Here is a 27,179-nt window from a genome sequence, read left to right as displayed (position 1 = left end):
TCCAATGCAGAGGACACGGGTTCGATCCCTGGTTGGGGAACTAAGATCTCACATGCTGAGGGGCAGCTAAGCCTGCGCACCACAACTACTGAGCCCGCACGCTGCAATGGAAGAACCCGCAACGGAGATCCTGCATGTTGCAACTAAGACCTGACATAGCCAAAAATAAATAAAATTTTAAAATATTCTAAAAATAATATATAAAAATAAATGTTCTTCTTTTAAATCTTTTCTTAAAATATGTCTTTTCTTATTTAGGAACTGATGAATCCCCAGAACCACTGCCAATCCCCACGTTTTTGTTGGGTTATGATTTTGATTTTCTGGTGCTTTCTCCATTTGCTCTCCCTTATTGGGAGAGACTTATGCTGGAACCCTATGGATCTCAAAGAGATATAGCTTATGTTGTACTATGTCCAGAAAATGAAGCCTTGTTAAATGGAGCCAAAAGCTTTTTTAGAGATCTTACTGCAATATATGAGGTAGGTGCTTAAAAAGAGGTGTCGTTTTAAAACTACCTTATGATTTGTATGTTTATATATAAAATATACTGGATATTTCAGTTGATTGGTAAAGAATAATAACAATGTCAGACTAGGTGTTTAGTTCTCATAAAAGCCAGTTACATTCTTTACAGCTTTGAGCCAGACCCTTTGTGAGATGTGTGCACCATGGGTCACTGTGGAAATTGCCGTACTGGGGGAAAACCATTGAGAGCATGTATGTCCCATTTAAGATAATCTTTTTCTGAAACAAAGGGTAGCATTGTAAATGGCCAGGAACAAATTACATTTATAAAAATTCTAGTCTTGATTCTCTAGGACCTCAGGTTTAGACACTAGGCCTTACTTACCTCATATGTAAAATAAAGCTATGATAGGCCTCTCTAAGATCCATTTTATTTCTGAAATTCTTGGCTGGTCTTTTAAGTTACAATTCTCATGTTGTATCCATCATTGAGTACAATGATTATAAATTTTAAGTACCCTGGAACATACAGTCTTAACTTCATTTTATAGTCGTTCCTGAATATCCTCAGGGTATTGGTTCTAGGACCCCTTGCAGACACCAAAATTTATGGATGCTCAATCTTATATAAAATGGCTTGGTGTTTGTATATAATCTATACACATCCTCCGTTGTACTTTAAATCATCTCTAGATTACTTATAGATGATATTTACATAGCATTACATACCTAATGCTTTGTAAATAGTTGCAGACATGGGAAATTCAAGTTTTGCTTTTTGGAACTTTCTGGATTTTTTTTTTTTTTTTGAATATTTTTGATCCATGGTCGGTTGAATCTGTGGATTCAGAACCTAAGGATACAAAGGGCCAACGGTATCTCCCTTTTCCCACAAATGCTTGGAAATCTAGTCTTTAAAATTTAGTTTCTTTTACAATCTGAATCGTTAGTTTGAGCTGGTTTAGCTCCTCATTAATGTTCTACTTAACTTTAATTGCAAGATATCTGTAGTGTGTTTTGTAAAAGTAAATATTTCCAAAGAGTGTTATTTAGAACACTAGTCCTGCAAAATCTTCCCAGAAAAAAGTTCCATAGTTAGATAGGTTTGGGGAGACATTTTGTATCTATTTACCTTTTAGAGATTCACTATACATGTTAGCTTATTAAAGCCTTTGAAAGTCTTACAGTAAAGAAATCCTTGTCTAAACTTACTTAATCCAGTGTTGCAAACCTGTTTGAGATTGGGCTTCCTGTAACAAACATTAGTGGCCTGCAGAATTGGAGGGAGAGCTGGATAATGCATTTATATACATGAATTGGGATGGATGTACAACTTAAAATGACTGTATATTCATGCTCAGTTATTTCTGTATTCTGCAAGTTTTCATTATTCAAACTACGTGGATCTAGTGCCATTATTATCTAGGTGTTTTATTTCATTGGAGATATTTTAATTTTGATAGAAATTCAATGGATTTCTAATGTAGAAAAGTAAAAAGACCTGTGGCACCATTTCACCTTGATATTATTATTGCAAATGTTAGTTATAAATGATAAAGCTTATTTTTAAATAGCTTAAATCCTTTATGATATGAACTAAAAAACTATAGCACACTCACTAATTCTGATTTCTGTATCTGTATTTGTAGTCTTGTCGATTGGGTCAACATAGACCTATTTCTCGACTGTTGACGGATGGGATCATGAGAGTTGGATCTACTGCATCAAAGAAACTATCAGAAAAGTTGGTAGCAGAATGGTTTTCTCAGGCAGCTGATGGTAACAGTGAAGCATTTTCTAAACTCAAGCTTTATGCACAAGTCTGCAGATATGACCTAGGTATTGAATTTGTATTTATTGTATAAGGTCATTTTAGCAAAGTATGACCCAGTCCACCAGCTTTTTGTAAATAATATTTTAATGCAACACAGCCATGCTCATTTATTTACAGATGTCTGTGGCTTCTTTTATGCTACGAGATCAGGGCTGAGTCGTTGTGACAGAGACTGTGTAACTTGGAAAGGCAAAAATATTTACTATCTGATCCTTTACAGAAAAAGTTTGTTGATCACTACGGTAGGGATCCCATCAAGTAGGAAGATTTGTGTTTTTATTTAAGTTTATTAAAATTAAGATTTTTGATTTGTTAATGGTTTAGAGGTAAAACAACTTGTAGTTCCCTCTACAACACAGAGAGACAGTTCTTTGTTGGAATTAAGAAATGACAGCTGTTGAAGACTTGCTTTTAACACCCTTGAATTAAATATCAATGGACTTAACTTTAGACTTAATCCAAAGAGACACAGAACCAAAACATTGAACCTCATTAGACATTCCTATAATTTGAACCCCATAACATTCCTCCATTTTATATTTAATTAGTTCCCAGTATAGTCACTATTCAACTTGTGACCTAGGAACTTGTTGAATGGTTTAATGAAAATTTGCTAGATACTGTTATTTTTATTTAATTAATTATGCCTTCAAAATAGAATTTTATTATATTTCATGGAAACCATTTCTTTATTTTGTATAAACTGGTTTATTTTTCAATTCCATTTAAAAATTTTTTTCACTTTGTAGGGGAAATAGAAAGCTAGTGTTTGCTACACTGTTAGCAGGCAAATTAGGGGGAGGGTAATGACCAAAAGAGTATAAACTAGCAATTATTATTCACATAGTAGATTAAATAAAGAACCAATCAGTGAAATAAAGAATTAAATATCCTGTTTTTATTGTCTTTAGGTCCTTACCTTGCTTCCCAGCCATTGGACAGCTCTCTACTTTCCCAACCAAATTTAGTTGCCCCTACAAGTCAGCCTTTGATTACTCCACCTCAGATGACAAGTACTGGAAATGCTAATATTCCATCTGCCACCCTAGCATCTACAGCAAGCAGCACTGTGACAATGACTTCAGGTGTTGCCATATCTTCTTCAGTTGCCACAGCTAACTCAACTTTGACCACAACCTCAGCTTCATCTTCATCATCCTCCAACTTGAATAGTGGAATGTCATCAAATAAACTACCTTCATTTCCACCCTTTGGCAGTATGAACAGTAGTGTTGCGGGATCCATGTCTACGCAAGCGAGTACAGTTCAGAATGGCCAGCTAGGAGGGCAACCACCATCAGCTCTACAAACAGCTGGGATTTCTGGAGAGTCGTCTTCGATTCCGAGTCAGCCACATCCTGATGTGTCTGAAAGGTATATTTAAATATACCAACCTTTGCAGAAGTATAAATATATTCTTCTTCTTGTCCAAATAACATAAAGAGCCTTTGGTCTTATCCTTGAAATTTTAGTTTTTATAATGTCGAATATTTAATCTGTAAAATTATAATGAAGACTCTTCATAAAGTCTTTATCATAGAATCTCAGGGTGGGAATGAAGACCTTAAAAACCATTTAGTCTAACTATCCTGTGATGTTTGAGTCTGTTCTGTGACGTAACTGTCAAGTAGACTTGCCTATGCAAATCACTCCAGTGATTTAGAAGTCACTATTGAATGACCCTGTTCAGTGGCATAAGAGTTGTACCAGAATTTGAATCTGTCGTTTACTGGCTATGTCACTTTAGGAAAGTTACCTAACGTTTTTGAGCATGTTTTCTTATCTGTAGAGTGGGAGCAATAGGATATAATGCATATTATGCTCTTTACAAAATGCTTCCACTTAAGTTATTTATAACAACAACAATGATGGTGACAGCTCTCTTTATTACTTTATGAAGAAGGCATTCCCTTTCGATTTATAGGTTAAGTTAGCCTAAGCTTGGTTATATCTTTCAGCTACCTGGATGCAGTTTTGCCCAAAGTTATACTTATATGTGATTAAAAGCAGACTCTTAATTACCCAGCTAGATCTTCCATTTTGAACATCTAAAAAGATTTGGAGTTTTAAAAAATCATATCACCATCAAAGAATGAAGCTTAATCACCATTGAAGTTATGAAGTATGAAATGAATATATATATTCTAAAAATGTAATAGAACATTGACTAAGTCTGGAGAATTGGTTTCTTTTTGGTCTAGCTCTGCCTCTAGCCAGCCTTGTGATCTTGGGCAGCTCATTTAACTTATTTTTGTCTTAGTTTTAAAGCACTAAGCTCTCTGACATTTCTAATGCTCTGTGGTTTTAAGAATTCTGTTTCTTCTTTTTAATGCAAGGCCTCTTAATGCCAAGGGTCTTTGTACACCATCAAATTGTGAACTTTTTGGTTCTCTTTGGAGAGAAAGCTGTCCCTCATTTTTAGAGAAGCTCTCAACACCACACGCCCCCCCCCCCCCCCAAAAAAAAAGAAAGAAAAAAGGGTATTAAGAACCTGTTTTGATGCTATTCCGAGAAGGTACAGGAGAACTTTTTCCCTAACTGTCTTATTTCTACTTCAAATTTTAGCACAATGGATCGGGACAAAGTGGGCATTCCCACAGATGGTGATTCACATGCAATCACTTATCCACCTGCAATTGTTGTTTATATAATTGATCCTTTTACATATGAAAACAAAGATGAGAGCACTAATTCTTCTAATGTATGGACTTTGGGGTTACTTCGATGTTTTCTGGAAATGGTCCAGACTCTTCCTCCTCATGTTAAGAGCACTGTTTCTGTACAGGTGAGAATGATAAATGTTATAAGTTAATTTATTTAAAACGCTTGACGTTGATAGAAGTTTCAAAGTTACTATTCTGTATCCACATTGATTTTCTAAAGGCCAGGTTCTATTATATTGACTTTATATAAATAATATTATAATAGAAATCTTAGTTTATAAAAGGTAAACTTGCAGTGATACAACAGTAAGAGAATAAAAAGACCACATTAAGTATGTTAAATATCTCTCCCGTGTTACTTTTATAAACTAATTTTTAAATTCATAAGCTTAAATAGGAAAAGAATGGACTTATATAAACTAGAGTTCTAAATAAGAGGTTACAAACTAGAAGTAGAGAGAAATTAACCATATTAAGTTGTATGCAGAGAATTTGAATTATTCTTTATAGGCTACAACAGGACTATGGCAGTCAGTGGCAGTATTGATCAGTATAACTGCTATGTAGAAATGTTTAAAGATTTTTACATAGCTTATTAATAAAATTGAGTATTCATTAAAAATCTATATAATAGATAAGAAAATATCGTTCTTTAGATTATTTTAATTATGTTTTGTTTAAATTTTCTAATAAAATGTTTAGAGTTTTAGACTCACTGTTCTTTTTATTTTCTTGTGGAAAGTCTAACATTTGTAATGTTTGCCTGTAATTCTTAGATTGTTCCCTGTCAGTACCTGTTGCAACCTGTGAAGCATGAAGATAGACAAATCTATACCCAGCATTTAAAATCCCTGGCTTTTTCGGCCTTTACCCAGTGTCGGAGACCACTTCCAACATCAACCAATGTGAAAACATTGACTGGTTTTGGTCCAGGTTTAGCCATGGAAACTGCTCTTAAAAGTCCTGATGTAAGTATGTTTTCCATTACCAGAGTTATTGAAGGACTACATTTTATGATTTTATGCAAAACTAAGTGCAAGTCTCTGATTAGCTCTCATTTTCCAGTTATCTTATAATGGGTAGATATACTATATCTTTCTTTTATTTTTATTTTTTAATTAATTTATTTATTTTTGGCTGTGTTGGGTCTTCGTTGCTGCGCATGGGCTTTCCCTAGTTGCGGCGAGTAGGGGCTACTCTTCGTTGCAGTGCGTGGGCTTCTCATTGCGGTGGCTCCTCTTGTTGCAGCTTACGGGCTCTAGGCCCATGGGCTTCAGTAGTTGTGGCATGCAGGCTCAGTAGTTGTGGCTCACAGGCTCTGGAGCACAGGCTCAGTAGTTGTGGCTCACGGGCTTAGTTGCTCTGTGGCATGTGGGATCTTCCTGGACCAGGGCTCAAACCCATGTCCCCTGCATTGGCAGGCGGATTCTTAACCACTGCGCGACCAGAGAAGTCCCTATCTTTATTTTCAATAAAAAATTTTTTTGTGATTGTATAGTACCGTAGTAACTTAATTTTTTACTTTACAGAGACCAGAGTGTATTCGACTTTATACACCTCCTTTTATTCTGGCTCCAGTGAAGGATAAACAGACAGAGCTAGGAGAAACATTTGGAGAAGCTGGACAGAAATACAATGTTCTTTTCGTGGGCTACTGTTTATCACATGATCAAAGATGGATTCTTGCATCTTGCACAGATCTATATGGAGAACTTTTAGAAACTTGTATCATTAACATCGATGTCCCAAATAGGTACTTTTATTTCCTTAAGTGTATCATTGTATCATCCCTTGAAAAAAAATTCATACATGCACATTATGTTTCATTTTTAATGAATAGAAAATGGTTTGGAAGGTATATATATTAAAATATTAAGTCTTGGGATTGTGGGTGCTTTTCGTTTCTTTTGTAGTGAATATTTACATTGTATAATTTAATGGACTCAAAAATAATTTTGATTATCTCGGTTACATAGACAAAAGAGGTTAAAGCCCCTGTATTCTGTGTAATAAACCTTGAGGTAATGATTTTAGCCTAACAAATTTTGGAACATGGAACTAGAAAGCCATCTGCAAATTAAAATCTAGTAAGGCATCCTAGAACATTTACTTTTCTCATATACCATCTAAGATATAGTCCCTAATAAACTGAGTTAACTTTCTGTACTAAAAATTTTCCTCTTTAAATGTTGGAGTGTCTTCTGAAAATGGTAGTCTTCTTTTTAGAATTCTTCTTGATAGTAGTTAGGTATCATGAGCAGTTATTCATGAAGACTGTAACTAATAGGTCACAAAAGATGAGCCTCATTGAATTATCACTTAATAGACACTTGTAATAACATATTTCAAGGCTAGTGAACACTGCCTAAGAGAACCTGAAAAATCCATGAAGTAACTTTAATTTTCAGATTTGGTTCTGTTCTTTATTTTCTTCTTTATTATCTAAACGTTCTGTTCTTTTAATTTCAGAAATTGGTTATGTGCAAAAAAACTTAGTGATTATTTGGTTATAGTGGCGCTGAATATAGAAACATTAATCTGTGAAGGATGAGAAAGAGAATAGAGAAAGAATAATACCACCCTCCCAATAAAAAAATAGTGTATTGCCATTTTACTGAAAGTAGAAGTGAGATGACGGTTAAGAGGTCCAACTCTAGAGTCATAGAGATCTGGGTTCAAATCCCAGTCCTGCCACTTATTGGCTGTGTGATCTCGACAAAATTACTTTATCCGACTGAGCTGTAGCTAGCTTCTCTGTAAAATTAGGAGGATAATTTTATCTGCCTTATAGGGTTGTTAAGATGAAATGAGGTATTACATGTAAATTGATTGGACATACTGCTTGGTACATAGGAAGTACTCAATAAATGGTAGCTACTGTTGCTCAGCCACAGAGCACGTAATGTTATGTACTTGCCTAATAAAGGACGTGCATGCAGAAAACAGCATTGTTTTGTTCTGGGAAGTGTGGGGAGGGGTTTGTTGGATATTCTTCAATTTAAAGTATGAAGCAAGGGACTTCCCTGGTGGCGCAACGGTTAAGAATTCCGCCTGCCAAATGTAGGGGACATGGGTTCGAGCCCTGGTCTGGGAAGATTCCACATGCCACGGAGCAACTAAGCCCGTGCGCCACAGCTACTGAGCCTGCTAACCACAACTACTGGGCCCATGTGCCTAGAGCCCGTGCTCCGCAACAAGAGAAGCCACCAAAATGAGAAGCCTGAGTGCCGCAATGAAGAGTAGCCCCTACTCGCCGCAACTAAAGGAAGCCCGTGCGCAGCAACGAAGACCCGACACAGCCAAAAATAAATAAAAAAATAAATTTATTAAAAAAAAAATAAAGTATGAAGCAAGGGTTGGCAAACTCCAGGCCATAGGCCAAATCTGGCCACACTCATTTGTTTAATTATTGTCCATGGCTGCTTTAGTGCTGCAGCAGGTTGAATTCTTGCAGAAGAATCCTGATGGCCTGCAAAGCTTAAAATGTTGGCCCTTTAAAGAAAAAGTGTGCCAATACTCTGGTATAGAGCAGTGTTTCTGGTGAATTTTGGTGGTTCTTGGACAATTTTTAAGTATATATTTTAATATGTATTAAACAAAATACAAACTATCATGCCAAACCTGTGATTTTATATATATTCTTGCTTAGGACTTGTGTAAAAACTATCAAGTATTAAAATGAAGGGACCAGTTTTTCACAAATTTGAGCTCTTTCGAAATGTCATCATAGGAATTTTAGAAATATTTATGACTCTATTCCATACAACAGGGCTCGTCGGAAAAAAGGATCTGCCAGAAGATTTGGTCTACAGAAACTTTGGGAGTGGTGCTTAGGACTTGTACAGATGAGTTCATTGCCATGGAGAGTTGTAATTGGCCGTCTAGGAAGGATTGGTCATGGAGAATTAAAAGGTAAAATTGTGCTTTTATTATTTAATACTTAAATTTCTGTGTTTTTTTGAATTTTATTTTATTTTTTTATACAGCAGGTTCTTATTAGACATCAGTTTTATACACATCAGTGTATACATGTCAATCCCAATCGCCCAATTCATCACACCACCATCCCCACCCCACCCCCCACCACAGCTTTCCCCCCTTGGTGTCCATACGTTTGTTTTCTACATCTGTGTCTCAACTTCTGCCCTGCAAACCGGTTCATCTGTACCATTTTTCTAGGTTTCACATACATGTGTTAATATACGATATTTGTTTTTCTCTTTCTGACTTACTTCACTTTGTATGACAGTCTCTAGATCCACCCACGTCTCACCAAATGACCCAATTTCATTCCTTTTTATGGCTGAGTAATATTCCATTATATATATGTACCACATCTTCTTTATCCTTTCATCTGTTGATGGACATTTAGGTTGCTTCCATGACCTGGCTATTGTAAATAGTGCTGCAGTGAACATTGGGGTGCATGTGTCTTTGAATTATGGTTTTCTCTGGGTATATGCCCAGTAGTGGGATTGCTGGGTCATACGTTAATTCTATTTTTAGATTTTTAAGGAACCTCCGTACTGTTCTCCATAGTGGCTGTATCAATTTACATTCCCACCAACAGTGCAAGAGGGTTCCCTTTTCTCCATGCCCTCTCCAGCATTTGTTGTTTGTAGATTTTCTGATGATGCCTATTCTAACTGGTGTGAGGTGATACCTCATTGTGATTTTGATTTACATTTCTCTAATAATTAGTGATGTTGAGCACCTTTTCATGTGCTTCTTGGCCATCTGTATGTCTTTGGAGAAATGTCTATGTAGGTCTTCTGCCCATTTTTGGATTGTGTTGTTTGTTTCTTTAATATTGAGCTGCATGAGCTGTTTATATATTTTGGAGATTAATCCTTTGTCCATTGATTCATTTGCAAATATTTTCTCCCATTCCGAGGCTTGTCTTTTCGTCTTGTTTATGGTTTCCTTTGCTGTGCAAAAGCTTTGAAGTTTCATTAGGTCCCATTTGTTTATTTTTGTTTTTATTTCCATTACTCTAGGAGGTGGAACAAAAAAGATCTTGCTGTGACTTATGTCAAAGAGTGTTCTTCCTATGTTGTCCTCTAAGAGTTTTATAGTGTCCAGTCTTACATCTAGGTCTCTAATCCATTTTGAGTTTGTGTATGGTGTTAGGGAGTGTTCTAATTTCATTCTTTTACATGTAGCTGTCCAGTTTTCCCAGCACCACTATTGAACAGGTTGTCTTTGGTTGTCTTTTCTCCACTGTATATCCTTGCCTCCTTTGTCATAGATTAGTTGACCATAGGTGCATGGCTTTATCTCTGGGCTTTCTATCCTGTTCCATTGTTCTGTATTTCTGTTTTTGTGCCAGTACCGTATTATCTTGATTACTGTAGCTTTGTAGTATAGTCTGAAGTCAGGGAGTCTGATTCCTCCAGCTCCGTTTTTTTCCCTCAAGACTGCTTTGGCTATTCGGGGTCTTTTGTGTCTCCATACAGATTTTAAGATTTTTTTGTTCTAGTTCTGTAAAAAATGCCATTGGTAATTTGATAGGGATTGCACTGAATCTGTAGATTGCTTTGGGTAGTATAGTAATTTTCACAATATTGATTCTTCTAATCCAAGAACATGGTATATCTCTCCATCTCTTGGTATCATCTTTAATTTCTTTCATCAGTGTCTTATAGTTTTCTGCATACAGGTCTTTTGTCTCCCTAGGTAGGTTTATTCCTAAGTATTTTATTCTTTTTGTTGCAATGGTAAATGGGACTGTTTCCTTAATTTCTCTTTTCAGATTTTTCATCATTAGTGTATAGGAATGCAAGAGATTTCTGTGCATTAATTTTGTATCCTGCAACTTTACCAAATTCATTGATTAGCTCTAGTAGTTTTCTGGTGGCATTTTTAGGATTCTCTGTGTATAATATAATGTCATCTGCAAAGAGTGACAGCTTTACTTCTTCTTTTCCAATTTGTATTCCTTTTATTTCTTTTTCTTCTCTGATTGCCATGGCTAGGACTTCCAAAACTATGTTGAATAATAGTGATGAGAGTGGACAATCCTTGTCTTGTTCCTGATCTTAGAGGAAATGCTTTCAGTTTTTCACCATTGAGAATGATGTTTGCTGTGGGTTTGTCATATATGGCCTTTATTATGTTGAGGTAGATTCCCTCTATGCCCACCTTCTGGAGAGTTTTTATCATAAATGAGTGTTGAATTTTGTCAAAAGCTTTTTCTGCATCTATTGAGATGATCATATGGTTTTTATTCTTCAGTTTGTTAATATGGTATATCACATTGATTTGCATATATTGAAGAATCCTTGCATCCCTGAGATAAATCCCACTTGATCATGGTGTATGATCCTTTTAATGTGTTGTTAGATTCTGTTTGCTAGTATTTTGTTGAGGATTTTTGCATCTGTATTCATCAGTGTTATTGGTCTATAATTTTCTTATTTTGTAGTATTTTTGTCTGCTGTTGGTATCAGGGTGATGGTTGCCTCATAGAATGAGTTTGGGAGTGTTACTTCCTCTGCAATTTTTTGGAAGAGTTTGAGAAGGTTGGGTGTTAACTCTTCTCTAAATGTTTGATAGACTTCACCTGTGAAGTCATCTGGTCCTGGACTTTGTTTGTTGGAAGATTTTTAATCACAGTTTCATTACTTGTGATTGTTCTGTTCATATTTTCTATTTCTTCCTGGTTCAGTCTTGGGAAGTTATATCTTTCTAAGAAGTTGTCATTTCTTCCCGGTTGTCCATTTTATTGGCATAGAGTTGCTTGTAGTAGTCTCTTAGGATGTTTTGTATTTCTGCGGTGTCTGTTGTAGCTTCTCCTTTTTCATTTCTAATTTTATTGATTTGAGTCCTTTCCCTCTTTTTCTTGATGAGTCTGGCTAATGGTTTATCAATTTTGTTTATCTTCTCAAAGAACCAGCTTTTAGTTTTATTAATCTTTACTATTGTTTTCTTTGTTTCTATTTCATTTATTTCTGCTCTGATCTTTATGATTTCCTCCCTCTGCTAACTTTGGGTTTTTTTGTTTTTTTTAAAATAAATGTATTTATTTTTGGCTGCACTGGGTCTTCATTGCTGTGCACGGGCTTTCTCTAGTTGCAGTGAGCAGGGGCTACTCTTTGTGGTGGTGCAAGGGCTTCTCATTGCAGTGGCTTCTCATGTTACATAGCATGGGCTGTAGACATGCAGGCTTCAGTAGTTGTGGCTCACGGGCTCAGTAGTTGTGGCACACAGACTTAGTTGCTCCGTGGCATGTGGGATCTTCCCGGACCAGGGCTTGAACCTCTCTTCCCTGCATTGGCAGGTGGATTCTTAACCACTGTGCCACCAGGGAAGTCCCTAACTTTGGGTTTTGTTTGTTCTTTTTTCTCTAGTTCCTTTAGGTGGAAGGTTAGATTGTTTGAGATTTTTCTTGTTTCTTGAGGTAGGCTTTATAGCCATAAACATCCCTCTTAGAACTGCTTTTGCTGCATCCCATAGGTTTTGGATTGTCGTGTTTTCATTGTCATTTGTCTCTAGGTATTTTTTTTTTTTTTTTTTAATGAAGGCTATTTTAATTATTTATTTATTTTTTGGCTGTGTTGGGTCTTCGTTTCTGTGTGGAGGGCTTTCTCTAGTTGCGGCGAGCGGGGGCCACCCCTCATCACGGTGCGCGGGCCTCTCACTGTCGTGGCCTCCCTTGTTGCGGAGCACAAGCTCCAGACGCGCAGGCTCAGTAGTTGTGGCTCACGGGCTCAGTCGCTCCATGGCATGTGGGATCTTCCCAGACCAGGTCTCGAACCCGTGTCCCCTGCATCGGCAGGCGGACTCTCAACCACTGCGCCACCAGGGAAGCCCTCTAGGTATTTTTTGATTTCCTCTTTGATTTTTTCAGTGATCTCTTGGTTGTTTAGTAACGTATTGTTTAGCCTCCATGTGTTTGTGTTTTTTAGGCTTTTTGTCCCTGTAATTGATTTCTAATCTCATAGCATTGTGGTCAGAAAAGATGCTTGCTATGATTTCAATTTTCTTAAATTTACTGAGGCTTGATTTGTGACTCAATATGTGATCTATCCTGGAGAATGTTCTGTGCACCCTTGAGGAGAAAGTGTAATCTGCTGTTTTCAGATGGAATGTCCTATAAATATCAATTGAATCTATCTGGTCTGTTGTGTCATTTAAAGCTTCTGTTTCCTTATTTATTTTCATTTTGGATGATCTGTCCATTGGTGTAAGTGAGGTGTTAAAGTCCCCCACTGTTATTGTGTTACTGTCGATTTTCTCTTTTATAGCTGTTAGTAGTTGCCTTATGTATCGAGGTGCTCCTATGTTGGGTGCATGTATATTTATAATTGTTATATCTTCTTCTTGGATTGATCCCTTGATCATTATGTAGTGTCCTTCCTTGTCACATTCTTTATTTTAAAGTCTATTTTATCAGATATGAATATTGCTACTCCAGCTTTCTTTTGATTTCCATTTGCGTGGAATATCTTTTTCCATCCCCTCACTTTCAGTCTGTATGTGTCCCTAGGTCTGAAGTGGGTCTCTTGTAGGCAGCATATATATGGGTCTTGTTTTTGTATTCATTCATCAAGCCTGTGTCTTTTGGTTGGAGCATTTAATGCATTCACGTTTAAGTTAATTATCGATATGTATGTTCCCATGACCATTTTCTTAATTGTTTTGGGTTTGTTTTTTTAGGTCCTTTTCTTCTCTTGTGTTTCCCACTTAAGTTCCTTTAGCATTTGTTGTAGAGCTGGCTTGGTGGTGCTGAATTCTCTTAGTTTTTGCTTGCCTGTAAAGCTTTTGATTTCTCCATCGAATCTGAATGAGATCCTTGCCGGGTAGAGTGATCTTGGTTGTAGGTTCTTCCCTTTCATCACTTTAAGTATATCATGCCACTCCCTTCTGGCTTGTAGAGTTTCTGCTAAGAAATCAGCGGTTAACCTTGTGGGAGTTCCCTGGTATGTTGTTTGTCGTTTTTCCCTTGCTGCTTTCAATAATTTTTCTTTGCCTTTAATTTTTGCCAGTTTGATTACTGTATGTCTTGGCGTGTTTCTCCTTGGGTTTATCCTGTATGGGACTCGCTGTGCTTCCTGGACTATTTCCTTTCCCGTGTTAGGGAAGTTTTCCACTATAATGTCTTCAGATATTTTCTCGGGTCCTTTCTCTCTTCTCCTTCTGGGACCCTTATAAAGCGAATGTTGGTGCATTTAATGTTGTCCCAGAGGTCTCTTAGGCTGTCTTCATTTCTTTTCATTCTCTTTTCTTTATTCTGTTCTGCAGCAGTGAAGTCCACCATTCTGTCTTCCAGGTCACTTATCCATTCTTCTGCCTCCGTTATTCTGCTATTGATTCCTTCTAGTGCAGTTTTCATTTCATTTATTTTATTGTTCTTCTCTGTTTGTTTGTTCTTTTAATTCTTCTAGGTCTTTGTGAAACATTTCTTGCATCTTCGTGATCTTTGCCCCCATTCTTTTTCTGAGGTCCTGGATCATCTTCACTATCATTATTCTGAATTCTGTTTCTGGAAGGCTGCCTATCTCCACTTCATTTAGTTGTTTTTCTGGGGTTTTATCTTGTTCCTTCATCTGGTACATAGCCCTCTGCCTTTTCATCTTGTCTGTCTTTCCGTGAATGTGGTTTTTGATCCACAGGCTGCAGGATTGTAGTTCTTCTTGCTTCTGCTGTTTGTAAGCCATACTTTGCAGGAGAATGGTTAATTTCTGTTTTATGTTAATTCATATACTATTCTGACCATATCTCGGAATAGGTACTGAATAAAATGCAAAGGTTATAAAAATCTAGTTTTTTGTTGTGTTTTTAAAGAGTAACCACATATGTCCAGTCCACAAATGGCTTAACTCAGATTTTAAAAGGACATATTGGAACTTTATATCAGTGTTATTACTACTATTCTTGTCATCTTCCATTTTTTCCCCCTTTCTGTTTAGTGTGCAACTCATCCTGTGTTCAGCAGGTCCTAATTGATATTAATGTACATTAAAGTTGGGATAAAGGATGTTGAGTAAAGTCAGCAATAAGAGTTTTTTGACTTAATGATGACTCTTGAAGAATACATTAATTTTAAAACCATTAGGTTTTAACTTTTTGTTCTATACAGTGTTAACAATGCTGTTACTTTAGATATTTTCTTTTTTTTTTTTTTTTACTGTTGATACCCACAGATTGGAGCTGTTTGCTGAGTCGTCGAAACTTGCAGTCCCTAAGTAAAAGGCTGAAAGACATGTGTAGAATGTGTGGTATATCTGCTGCAGACTCTCCCAGCATTCTCAGTGCTTGCTTGGTAGCAATGGAACCCCAAGGCTCTTTTGTTATTATGCCAGGTTAGCTATCTTTAGTTTATATCAGATTTAATTCTTTATGCACTTAAGTTTCTACGTATTTTGTAAAATCGATTTTTCATTTATTAAAAGAAAAAAATACCTTTCATTTTCTTTCCAGATTCTGTGTCAACTGGTTCTGTATTTGGAAGAAGCACCACTCTAAACATGCAGACGTCTCAGCTTAACACCCCACAGGATACATCATGTACTCATATACTTGTGTTTCCTACTTCTGCTTCTGTGCAAGTAGCTTCAGCTACTTATACCACTGAAAATTTGGACTTAGCTTTCAATCCCAACAATGGTAGGTGGATTGTTCTGTACAGGTTTGCAAATATAAAATAAATCTGGATGATTGTGGCTGATTATAGGGTGGATAATACCTCCCAAAACATCTGTGTCCTGTGAATGTTCCTGAAACCTGTGAATGTTACCTTATATTCCCTCTCCCCCACCTAAAAAAAAGACTTGCAGGTCTGATTAAATTAAGGATCCTGAGATGGAGAGATTACCCTGGCTTATGCAGGTGGGCCCAAAATGCAATCTTACAGATTCTTATAAGAGGGAGATAGAGAGAAATTTGACTGTACACAAAAGAGGAGAAGGGCATGTGGTGGAAACAGAGGAAAGCAAAGTCAGAGAGAAATGACTATGCCGCTGACCTTGAAGATGGATCTAGATGCTGGAAAAGACACGGAAACTGATTTTCCCCTGGAGCCTCAAGGGAGAACATAGCCCTGCCAGTACCTTCATTTTGGCCTAATGACTAACACTTTGATTTCAACCCAATAAAACTGATTTTGGACTTCTCGCCCCCAGAACTGTAAGAGAATAATGTATGTTGTTTCACGTCAGCGAGTTTGTGGTAATTTGTTGAAGTGCAACAGGAAACAGCCATTCTTCTACCTTACTGATATCAGAACTAGTGCTATGAATTATCCCATAAATGTTTACTTATTTTAAAAGTCAACATGGATCATAAAATATTTGTACAGGTTTTTTTTTTTTTTTTAAGATGATGTCGGGGGTAGGAGTTTATTAATTAATTAATTAATTTTTGCTGTGTTGGGTCTTCGTTTCTGTGCAAGGGCTACCTAGTTGTGGCAAGTGGGGTCACTCTTCATCCCGGTGCATGGGCCTCTCACTATCACAGCCTCTCCTGTTGCAGAGCACAGGCTCCAGACGCGCAGGCTCAGTAGCTGTGGCTCACGGGCCCAGTCACTCCATGGCATGTGGGATCCTCCCAGACCAGGGCTCGAACCAGTGTCCCCTGCACTGGCAGGTGGATTCCCAACCACTGCGCCACCAGGGAAGTCCCAATGTACAGGTTTATGTATGTGCTGTTGAGTTACCTGTACATGAACTTTGCAGGTCATTTTATATTCTTTTGTGTTTTGATTTGCCAGAATAATATAGTAATTTGTAAGTTTTCTAGATGAACCTATTGATTGCATTTTAGAAGAAGAGAAAATAAGTGATATTCCATTGTTGCTCTGAGTGGTTACCTTAGAAAATGGCATCTCTCTAAAATCACAAGTATGGGTATTAATTATTCTCCTCTTTTAGTGTGTTATACAGTAACTTGAATATTTTAATAGTAAAGAATTTAGGAATTAGTCGGGAATGGTCTCATTTTAAATATGTTTTCATTTCCAGCATTTGTATTAGTTTCCTATTGCTATTTGTAACAAATTACCAGATAGTTCGTGGCTTAAAACAACACACACTGTCTTACAGTTCTGGAAGTCAGAAGTCCCAAACTCAGTCTTACTGGGCTATAAAGTCAAGGTGTCTGCAGGGTTGGTTCTTTCTAGAGGCCGTAAGGGAGAATCTGTTTGCTTGCCTTGCCAGCTTCTAGAGACCACCTACATCTCTTTCTCATGGCCCCTTTTTCCATCTTCAGTGCCAGCAGTTTAGTATAGTCACATCTTCACTGACTCTTAATGGTACTGCCTCCCTCTTACTAGGACCCCTGTGATTACATTGGACCCACCTGGATAATCCAGAATAATCTCCCCATTTCAAGATCTTTAGCTTGATCACATCTGCAAAGTTCTTTATGGTAACACATTCACAGATTCCTGGGATAAGGATTTGGACATCTTTGGGGGGCCATTATTCAGACTACCACATGCTTATTTATGCATAGTTGATTATTTGGCTCCCAGCACAATAGTTGGCACATAGTAGACATTCGGTAGATGTTGATTAACTCATTTTGGTTAAAGTCCATTAACTCTCTCCTGTAAATGACCATAGGATATGAAAAATGGAGTATTTAATTTTTTTCTTCCTCCTATATAGATGGAGCAGATGGAATGGGTATCTTTGATTTGCTAGACACAGGAGATGATCTTGACCCTGATATCATTAATATCCTTCCTGCATCTCCAACGGGATCTCCTGTTCATTCTCCAGGATCTCATTACCCCCATGGAGGTGATGCTGGCAAGGTAACCTTGTTATAAAAGTTCAGTTTATCTAAGTGTCATTCATTAACTTAGTAATGGATTATATCAATGAAATAGAACACTTTTTTCCCTTGAAAATTAGCCAGAGCATTACAGCAGTACATTCATGTACTTCTACCTTAGAGACATCAGTATGTTGAGTTGTACGTTATTAAGAGAGTCTCTAAGGTTCTGCTTTCTTGGACTTTGTATTTTCTAGACTACTTGGCATTAATCCTTTTATATTTATAGTTTTCCTGCTACTTCACCATAGCAGGATATAGGATTATATTATCTGAGAATCAGTATATTACTCTAAGAGCTGCCATTCGTATCAGGGCTGTGACAAGGAACATAAAGGAAATAATTTTCTAATAAGAACAGAAAAAACAGACTCTCACATGCGCCCCTCCCCCGCCCCCCCTTATTTTTAGCAGCTATGGAAGCAGGCTGTCATGTTATTCTATTTGAACTCAAAACTAATTGGGCTTCATTTGAGTAACATCATTATTTGAATGAAATTATATATAGTGGTTATTTGATTATTGTAATGTACATAAGTTTAAAATAAAGCATCTTTGTCCAACCTTACTTTCCTCCTTTTTCTTTTTTAACTGGAAAGAAATGAGATTACAGAAAAAAGAGAAAAAATATATAAGGAGAAGCATACCTCTTTACTAAAATCAGTTTTACCTTTTTTTTGGCTGCTCTGTGCAGCTTGCGAGATCTTAGTTCCCAGACCAGGATTGAACCCGCGCCCTCGTCAGTGAAAGTGTGGGGTCCTAATCACTGGACCTCCAGGGAATTCCCAGAAACCATTTTTGCTTTTAGCAAATTACCTTCCTTTCACATGTTGCAGCTTTCAAAAAGTGTAAGCAGCTTTTTATATTTTTTATTTTTGGCCACTCAGCTTTGCAGGATCTTAGTTCCCCGACCAGGGATCAAACACGTGTACCCCTGCAGTGGAAGCATGGAGTCCTAACCACTGGACCGCCAGGGAGTTCCCTTAGCAGCTTTTTAATGTTACATTGTTGCTTCACCATAATTTGTTATATCATTCCCCAAACGTTGGACATTTAAGTCTTTTATTTTTTTCTGTTTTAGGTAATAATTGCAAAGAGCATTTCCATGTATATCATTTTTTTTCTTTTTATGTTTCCTTAAAATAAATACCAAAGAATGCATTGACTAATCTAAAGGATATGAGCATCACTTTAATAGTTGGCTCTTCATGTTGCCATATTTCTTTCCAAAACACTATTAACTGCATTTTATAGATAGTGCTAGATAAACAAAGCTAAATTTAATCCACCTTTTGGATTGGGGTGTGATGGTCAGGAATTAGTTGAGGGCGTATTAGGAAATAAGAAAGTTCATTGAGTATTTTGTATTTTTCAGTCAGATGCAAAGGTTTATATACACACACACTGAACACGGGCTTGACATAATAATACAAACTTGTTAAATACTTGGTATATTCATTTCCTCATGCAACTCTTAAAACTCATTATTTAATGCGAATTATGATATATAGCAATTGACTTTCTAAAATATCCTTCAGTATATTTTAAATTGAAGTAATAAAATAATGAGACTGATTGCCATAAACCATTCTGTATTTATAGCTAGTGCTAGCTATATCAAATGAACTAACACAGTTTTAATTTTGTCTTTTTAAGGGTCAGGGTACTGATCGGCTACTTTCAACAGAATCTCATGATGAAGTAACTAATATTCTTCAGCAACCATTGGCCCTTGGTTACTTTGTATCAACTGCCAAAGCGGGTCCGTTACCTGACTGGTTCTGGTCAGCATGTCCTCAAGCACAATATCAGTGTCCCCTTTTTCTTAAGGTATTGCTTTTTTTTTTTTTTTTTTTTGCCAATTCCTAATTGACGGCTTAAGTCCTAAGAAACAGAGAAGTGGCGTTTTGAACTCTTGTAACTTTTGTCTGAGGTCTTAAATGCATTGCCATATACGACTCTCTAGACAAGATTACAGAGAGAATTATGAATCTAATTATGAAACAACTGTAATTCTTAAATTCATATTAAGTTTAAACCTTTAAATAACTTTAAATCGAATTTCTGGGACCCTTACTCTTAGTTATTTTCAGCTGCACGTATAGACGTTTAGAGCTGGGAGAAACCTTATATTACCCTTAATCTAACTTCTTCATTTTCTCGGTGAGCATATTAAAAGTTCAGGAAAACTCATTTGTCCAAAGTCATAAATTGGTAGTAGACTCAAGATTAAAACCCGGATCTTTTCATGATTATATAGTATTATTCTTTGAATTATGTCATTCTGCACTCCTATTATGCCTCATTTTGGGAATTAAAGGTTTCATAATCTTTGTAAAAATATTTGATATTTAGATCCATTTACTACCTCCTTAAAAAAGCTTTCTAGCTTTGTGTAAATTGCTGTTAAAACTATTGAGTGGTTTTCAAGTAATGAGATTCTCAGACCCACAGTGACTTATTTTATCGAAACAAATTCATTAGCAAGTGATATAACAAGGTTGAGATAAATCATAAAATGGTAAAACGAGACGTGAAAGCCCTATCTAGAGTTTGTTCCTGCTGCTACTACTCCTATTCTAAAATAACAAATTTAGATCTGATTTCACTTATGTAAACCCACCAGAAGTTGACTGATTTAGTCCATAAATCATGCTAACTTAACTACTTGCCAGCTGATTTTTATTTGTAGGGTAAAAATTGAATAGTATGCTTTAGTTTTTTAGGGTTATATTTTAGTGGTTACTGTAACCAATAGGCTTGTTGCTGTCTTTTAAGCCTGTTGCTATTAAATCTTGGTTCCCTTGGCTCACATACCATTGAGTCAGTGACATTTGTGATTAAGCAATGAATTGCTGTGGCACATTCATGAAGAATACAAGAGCTGTTGATCTGAATTGACTATTAGTGAGGTAATATAATTAGAGAGTGTTGGCCAAGGTAATAGTTCTAGCATATGACTTTTCTTCCTCTTCCAGTCTATTCTTTGTGCAATGGTCTATACAGATCTCATTACAAGAACATATTCCCAAGGGGGTTTCTGCATCATAGTAAACCTTGGAGTTTCTACAAAACAAAGTGTTCTTCGGTGCTTTCGGAAGTGCTACATGTGCTTTCTGCCCCCACCCCCCTTTTGTTGTTAGAATACACATTAAAAGCTCTGAAAAACAGCAGCAAATAACATTGTTTACCTGCCATTTACCACCAAACTTACTTTAATACACAGGAAAAGGGTAACACCTATTAATAGTGTTTCACAGAACATATTTTTAAGAAACACCACTTCACAAAAAGTCCAAGGGACTATCCAGATTCTTTTCTACTCAATATTTGCAGAGAGGATAGTGTAAAGTGGGCATTCACCCTCAGATACAGTGTAACAAGATTAGGACTTCTGGTCTGAATTATCAGGTAAGGCATAACTTACCATAATTTTGTTCACCTTTTGTTTTCATACATCCCATTTTATTTCTATACCATAGGCAAATAAAACCATCTGGTATGTTTCTCTTGGCTTGGGAAAAAAATAGGTTGTTACCTAGATGATTAAAAAATCTTTTTATCATTGAAATTAGAGCACTGGTACTAAGTACATTCATTTATTTGTAGTGATCTGCCACATGAGAGACGTTTGCTTATAACTCAAATCAAGAGTTTATGGGCAGTTGAAACATATTTTTGGTTATATTTCTGAATATACAACAAGATTTTATACGTATATTACAATTGTAGAGGAGAGAACACCTAAATATAAAATAGTACCTTTTACAGTAGTATACAGAGTGAGACCTGTCAAGAGTTTCTACAGGGACTTCCCTGGTGGTCCAGTGGTTAGGACTGTGCACTTCCATTGCAGGGGGCTCGGGTTTGATCCCTGGTCGTGGAACTGAAATGTGAAACGAGTACCACATTCCTTTCTTTCATTCTTCATTGCCATACCTAAATGGGTGTGCCAGTTGTTATTAAGCCTCCATTGTGAAATTGAGTGGGCAAAGGAATGCATCTGTGCTCAATTCCACCAGAGGTAGCTCTGCTTAAGGTTTATCACTTCCTAAGTAAAATATTTGCATATGCTTACTTCTATTACTGTTTTCATTGCTAGGCCTAGGTTAATTTGCACAGTCTATGTAACCTAGAGACTGTACTCAGGTTTATCAATTTTGTGCTTTCTTAAACATTTACTTTACATATCTAGGCAGGTTACACTTAGCAAATAATTAGAGATCCTTTTTCAGGATTATTATGCGGTCTCAAAAGCAATAAAGCTGAAAAAGTTTTAAGTTCACACTTAAAAATTACTTATGTAATGAATTAAAGAAGAAGATCAAACATGTTTATAGTGGCTCCCATTCATTACATAGATCTAAAATGTATTTCATCAAGGAAGAGACCTTGCGAGAATAAGGTAAAACCAACAGATCTTTTCCATTTGGCTGACTGATTACCTGTTATTTTTTAGGCCTCTTTGCACCTCCACGTGCCTTCAGTGCAATCTGACGAGCTGCTTCACAGTAAACACTCCCACCCACTTGACTCAAATCAGACTTCAGATGTCCTCAGGTACAGCTCTTTTTACCATTAAGAGTTCTCCATAACAACTTTGCAAGAATACAATGTTGATCCTTATGTATTTTTCTCATTTTTGGCGGTAGTTTACAGTTATGCACCCTTGGATTGCTAGATGAATTATATATCATTCAGAGTGAGTGCTTTTCTTTCTAACACGTGTAGTCTACTTTTGAGAACAATTTTAATGAAAATCAGTTTTCTTTAGTCTCCTCAAGACTCTCTATTTCATACCTTCCACTTTTTTCTTTAAATTGACTTTGAATCTTAGATGCCATCATTGGAAATTGCTTCCAGAATTTAAAGTGCAAGTAAACACGTGACTTACATAGTTTACTTGCTTTTCAGGTTTGTTTTGGAACAGTACAATGCACTCTCCTGGCTAACCTGTGACCCTGCAATCCAGGACAGACGCTCATGTCTCCCAATTCATTTTGTGGTGCTGAATCAGTTATATAACTTTATCATGAATATGCTGTGATCTTCATCTGATGGAACTGTGCAAGAAAAGAACAAGGGAAAAAGATATTTCGCTGCAAGATTAAGTTACAATTATCTTCTCAGTGAAAGTCATTTGTGATGGGGTCTAATTCTTATTACTTCAACAAATATTGTTTTGACTTGGGGGTATGGGCGATAACCCTGTTATTTTTCATTGACTATACTGAACTCTTTAGGATGATGACTGATCATACAAAGCGTATTATAACATTTTCGTAGCAAAATTAACCTTTTTTTTCCAGTCACAGTATTTGTGAAAAGTAATGAGCCATAGTACCCAGTCATGTTAAATGAATATTAAAAGCATGGAGAAGGAAACATGAGGAACAATGAATTTCAACATATGGCTTCAGAACATCAAGATGTTCTTGTATTGGATTATAGTATCTAGTATTCAAAATGCCTGCATCTCTTATTTATTGTAAGTTTTTAAATGTATAAATTGTCTTATATTTCTTAACCTCTTTTATAAAAATTTTCCTAGAAGGTTTATACTGCCTTCTTGCTTTAAAGCAATTGGTCTAAAATATATGTAATCGTCTTAATTAAAAAGTTGCAGTAGGGTTGCTTTTAGAGTATTATTTTTTTGTAAGGGGGTGGGTGGGACAGTAAATTTGTATTGTCTTGATGTACAGTTTAATGGGGATAGAGGGGGAATAATGTCCATACCATTGTGTGTGGAGGATTTACAGCTAAGCTGTAGTTGCAGAGTACATGTACAGTAATGAAGTTCACTGTGTTTATAAATTGAAAAGGTACCAGGTCTTACAACATTTTATATATCAGTCACACCTTTACAGAATAACATGATGGCAATATACAAGTGATATTGTTAGGTGGTTTAACTTAGAATAAAATGAGAATTCTTCAGTTATATTTTGTACTATGGTTTAGGGCTATGACTAATATTTCAGGCCATTTCCAGTGAAAGAAACTTAGTTTTACAAGAAAAACATTTGCTACTGAATGCTTAAACTAATTTTGGTGTTTAATGTTACATGCTTACATTTTTTGTTGTTGTTTTAACAGTGGCACATCTAGGCATGGGAATATTATTACTTATGAAAATTATCTTCAGGATCTGCTATAAGGTTGAAATTTAGCCCAGCTCTAGGCATTTTACAAATTATTTTAAGAGCAGTCACTCTTGATTGACTTTTTTTTTTTTAATTAAAGATTGGGAATGTGTGTGAGAGTATGCATATGTATGGATGTGTGAGTGCAATCAAACTGTGGTGTAAATAGATCCTCAGTGAATTCTGGTATTCAGACTATTCCACTAGTTAAAGAACCATTTTCTAAACTTAACCTGTTTCCTTTTGCCTTTTTATTTATTTAATTTTCTTGGTTTGGAGATGGCAGTCCCAAACACCAGAGTCTGTACTTTTCTGTAACACAGCTCAGATTAAGGCAGGGCATATGCCAAGGAGGTTCTCACCTCCCTAAAGAAGGGACTTGAATTTTAGGGACTTTAATTCACCCCTTCCTTCAATACAGCTTTCCCTCTTCTTGTTTGCACATGCCAAGATAACTGCTTCTATGCAGGCTTTATCCCCTTAAAAAATCCTTTCTACAGTGCTGCTCACAAGAGAGTCCAAGTTAGCCTCCTACCTGTGTCGCTGACTTGAATTCACAGTCGCCAAGTCTACCTGTCTTTCTTGGAAGCAGTCTAGCTAAATTTTGAATTTGTATGTTCACTAATTCTCTACAAGGACAAAATTGATTGTATTTACAAAACTGTAATTTGGTATGTTTTGTTGTTTTTTGGTTGGCTTTTGTTTTTTTTAACTGAAACTTGTTTTGTAAATACTATATGCTTAGCTTAAATATCACTTTCTTATGAACAATATAATTTCTTCAAATTGTGTATATTGAAACATTAGCAAGTCTTGTTTTTCCTATAGAAAAAAACAATTGGTGACAGAGGTTTTTGATCATTTCTTCAAAATTATAATGCAATCCCAATGGTCAGCATATTTTGAAGTTAAAATTTAAAGATCACATCTCTGCATTTGTTCTTAAATTATGCTAACACTACAGATTATGTTGGCATATTTTGTTCTGTACTTTAAAAAAAAACTTGTCTGAGATTTGAGGGGAAAGATGCTTATTTGGAATTTCTATTAAAACAGTATCCTTTTTTATATATTTTATTAACTCAATAGTGACTCTTACAAATAAAAGCTGTATTCTCAATTGTTTAAATCACTAGCCTATAGTAACCACACCTCAGTTTGAAAACAGATTTTTAAAAAATTATTCCCTGATAGTTTCTTTTATATGGAGCCATAAGGAAGGAACCCATTATACAATTCCTTTTTATCTGGGAATCAGGGAATAGTTCCCAAATATACAGGATTTACTGATAAGATTTTTTTTGCCCTGCATATATAAATTCACACTCAAATAGAAAATTATTAAATAGCCATTAGAAAAGGTCAGGAGATTTGGTTCAGGAAAAAATAAATAAATTAAGCCTTTCATGCAGGATGATGGATCTGACTACTAATGTACTGTCACAGACAAGTATGGGTAGTTTTGTTTTGTTTAAATAGGTAAGCAAAGTAATATACTTTATACCAGTTGATCACCAACACCTTGACTTCTTTGTTACAGTGCTAATGTCTGTTTTTTGTGCAGTTATCCATTACAAAGCAGGGTGGGAGTTGAATATTTTGGCATTTTAAAAGATTAGTTATATAATGTCTGCTTCCAGCCAGTGAGAAACATCTAGCCATACCTTTCTTATGCAAGCCATTCAGTTATCAGGACTGTGAATTAACACTGTATGAATAAATTTCTGTACACCTTATTGTTTGGCCAGAAGGCCACCAAGTGTACTTATATGTAATCCTTAAATTTTAAAGTAGCTGTAATTTTTAAATCTTTCTAACTTTTCTTAAACCACTGAAATTAAGCTCTTACTACTTAGTCAACTATCCTCAGCTGTATTCGTACTCAATTGTCAGTATGGCACAGATTACTGTATTAAAGTATTCTCCTTTCGTCTTCATATTTACCTTCTGAGGTAATTTTTTAACTTAATGTGTTACTACAAAGATTTTCAGATCTTTAATCAAGCACTATGTTAATACTGTAATATCAAAGTACTATGTTGCATTATTTAAAATGTTCAAATTGAATACATTAAAAGGAAGTTTTTAAATGCTGTTGCATCATATAATTTGCTATTCATCCACTATGGCATCGCATATCAGTCTGTTAATACATTTAATGTTGCATGAGTGATGTTTTGGTCTGGGTTTCCTCTTAAAAGTTTAGTTTGTCTAAATTAAGGAAAAATGTTTTTGACATACATTTTTTTTTGTTTCCCCCCACCCCTCAAAAAAATCTGCTAGAAATCTTGACCTTTCGATTTTTCTTGGTGTTTTAATGGGCCCAGAACTGTGTTTAAATTTTTATATATATGTTTTCTTTTTTGTGGAGTATTAATTTAAAAACTGGATTTGGGACCTAAAATACTCCTCAGGTTGATGTATTCATGAAGTTTTAAAATAGCTTTAGTTTTCAAAGTAAACTGGATTTGTGGACCTTAAAGTTACTGAGTTTAAACTACAAATTGTAATGTCATTACTGGACATGTCCGCATCAACTCTCTCAAAATAGCTTGGTCACTTTATGAAGGGGCGTTTTAAAGTTGTTTAGCAGTGAGATTTAATATGGTCCAATTGCTTTTTTTTTCCTTTAACGCAACAAAAAAAGAAGAAGGAACAAACACTATTGCTGCCGAATGCCATAACACTGAGTTGTACAAATTGTGATTGAGGAAATGAAAAGGTTTATACTTTTTAAAAAAAACAAAAACAAAAAAAAAACTTCAAATGGAATAAATTATTCATGAAGCCTTCATTGTGGTGTCTCATTCTGTTGAAAATATTTGTCTTAAATTTGTGTAAAAAGTAGTATTTTTATGTCACTTATAAATGAAAAGGGGCAACCTAAAAACTGACTAATGGAGTTTCAATTTCTTCATCTGAAGTATTTTATTTTTTTAAAGATTTTAATCATACCTCGGTGTATAATATACAGGAAAATTGTATATGTACCCACGTATTAATTCCTTTTAGGCTGATCGGTTTGATATGTTTTCTAGTCTAAACAAGTTACCTTCAAATATTTAAAGCTTAATTGTGTCTCTTTTAAATCACACAGATGTTTTTGAAACATAAGAAAAGTGGAGTTTTTTTTTGTTTTTTTTTTTTTTTTGGCTCTGCCGCACAGCTTGGGGGATCTTAGTTCCTGGACCAGGGATTGAACCTGGGCTTTTGGCAGTGAAAGCACAGAGTCCTAACCACTGGACTGCCAGGGAACTCCCAGAAAAGTGTTGTTCACATATGAACAACCCACTG

General features: G+C 35.9%; 1 protein-coding gene across 2 annotated transcripts in view; it reads left to right on the top strand.

Annotated features, from left to right (window-relative positions):
• Window positions 1-26,679, top strand: part of MED13 (mediator complex subunit 13) — a 94,629-nt gene extending 67,950 nt beyond the window's left edge. For both annotated transcript variants that reach the window (XM_059997597.1, XM_059997598.1), the window contains 13 exons: window positions 259-482; window positions 2,118-2,307; window positions 3,214-3,676; window positions 4,868-5,087; window positions 5,742-5,933; window positions 6,495-6,718; window positions 8,735-8,877; window positions 15,111-15,269; window positions 15,388-15,573; window positions 17,574-17,722; window positions 19,399-19,572; window positions 22,202-22,302; window positions 22,657-26,679. In XM_059997597.1, coding sequence (XP_059853580.1) covers window positions 259-482; window positions 2,118-2,307; window positions 3,214-3,676; window positions 4,868-5,087; window positions 5,742-5,933; window positions 6,495-6,718; window positions 8,735-8,877; window positions 15,111-15,269; window positions 15,388-15,573; window positions 17,574-17,722; window positions 19,399-19,572; window positions 22,202-22,302; window positions 22,657-22,789 — 2,558 coding nt within the window. In that variant the 3' untranslated portion in view covers window positions 22,790-26,679. The remainder of the gene's footprint in view (window positions 1-258; window positions 483-2,117; window positions 2,308-3,213; window positions 3,677-4,867; window positions 5,088-5,741; window positions 5,934-6,494; window positions 6,719-8,734; window positions 8,878-15,110; window positions 15,270-15,387; window positions 15,574-17,573; window positions 17,723-19,398; window positions 19,573-22,201; window positions 22,303-22,656) is intronic.
• The last annotated feature ends 500 nt before the right edge of the window (window positions 26,680-27,179 follow it).

The sequence above is a fragment of the Delphinus delphis genome, chromosome 19 (genome assembly GCF_949987515.2).
Source record: "Delphinus delphis chromosome 19, mDelDel1.2, whole genome shotgun sequence".
Taxonomy (NCBI): domain Eukaryota; kingdom Metazoa; phylum Chordata; class Mammalia; order Artiodactyla; family Delphinidae; genus Delphinus; species Delphinus delphis.
The sequence above is the reverse complement of the archived record's forward strand: the minus strand, read 5'-3'. Positions and strand labels throughout refer to the sequence as shown.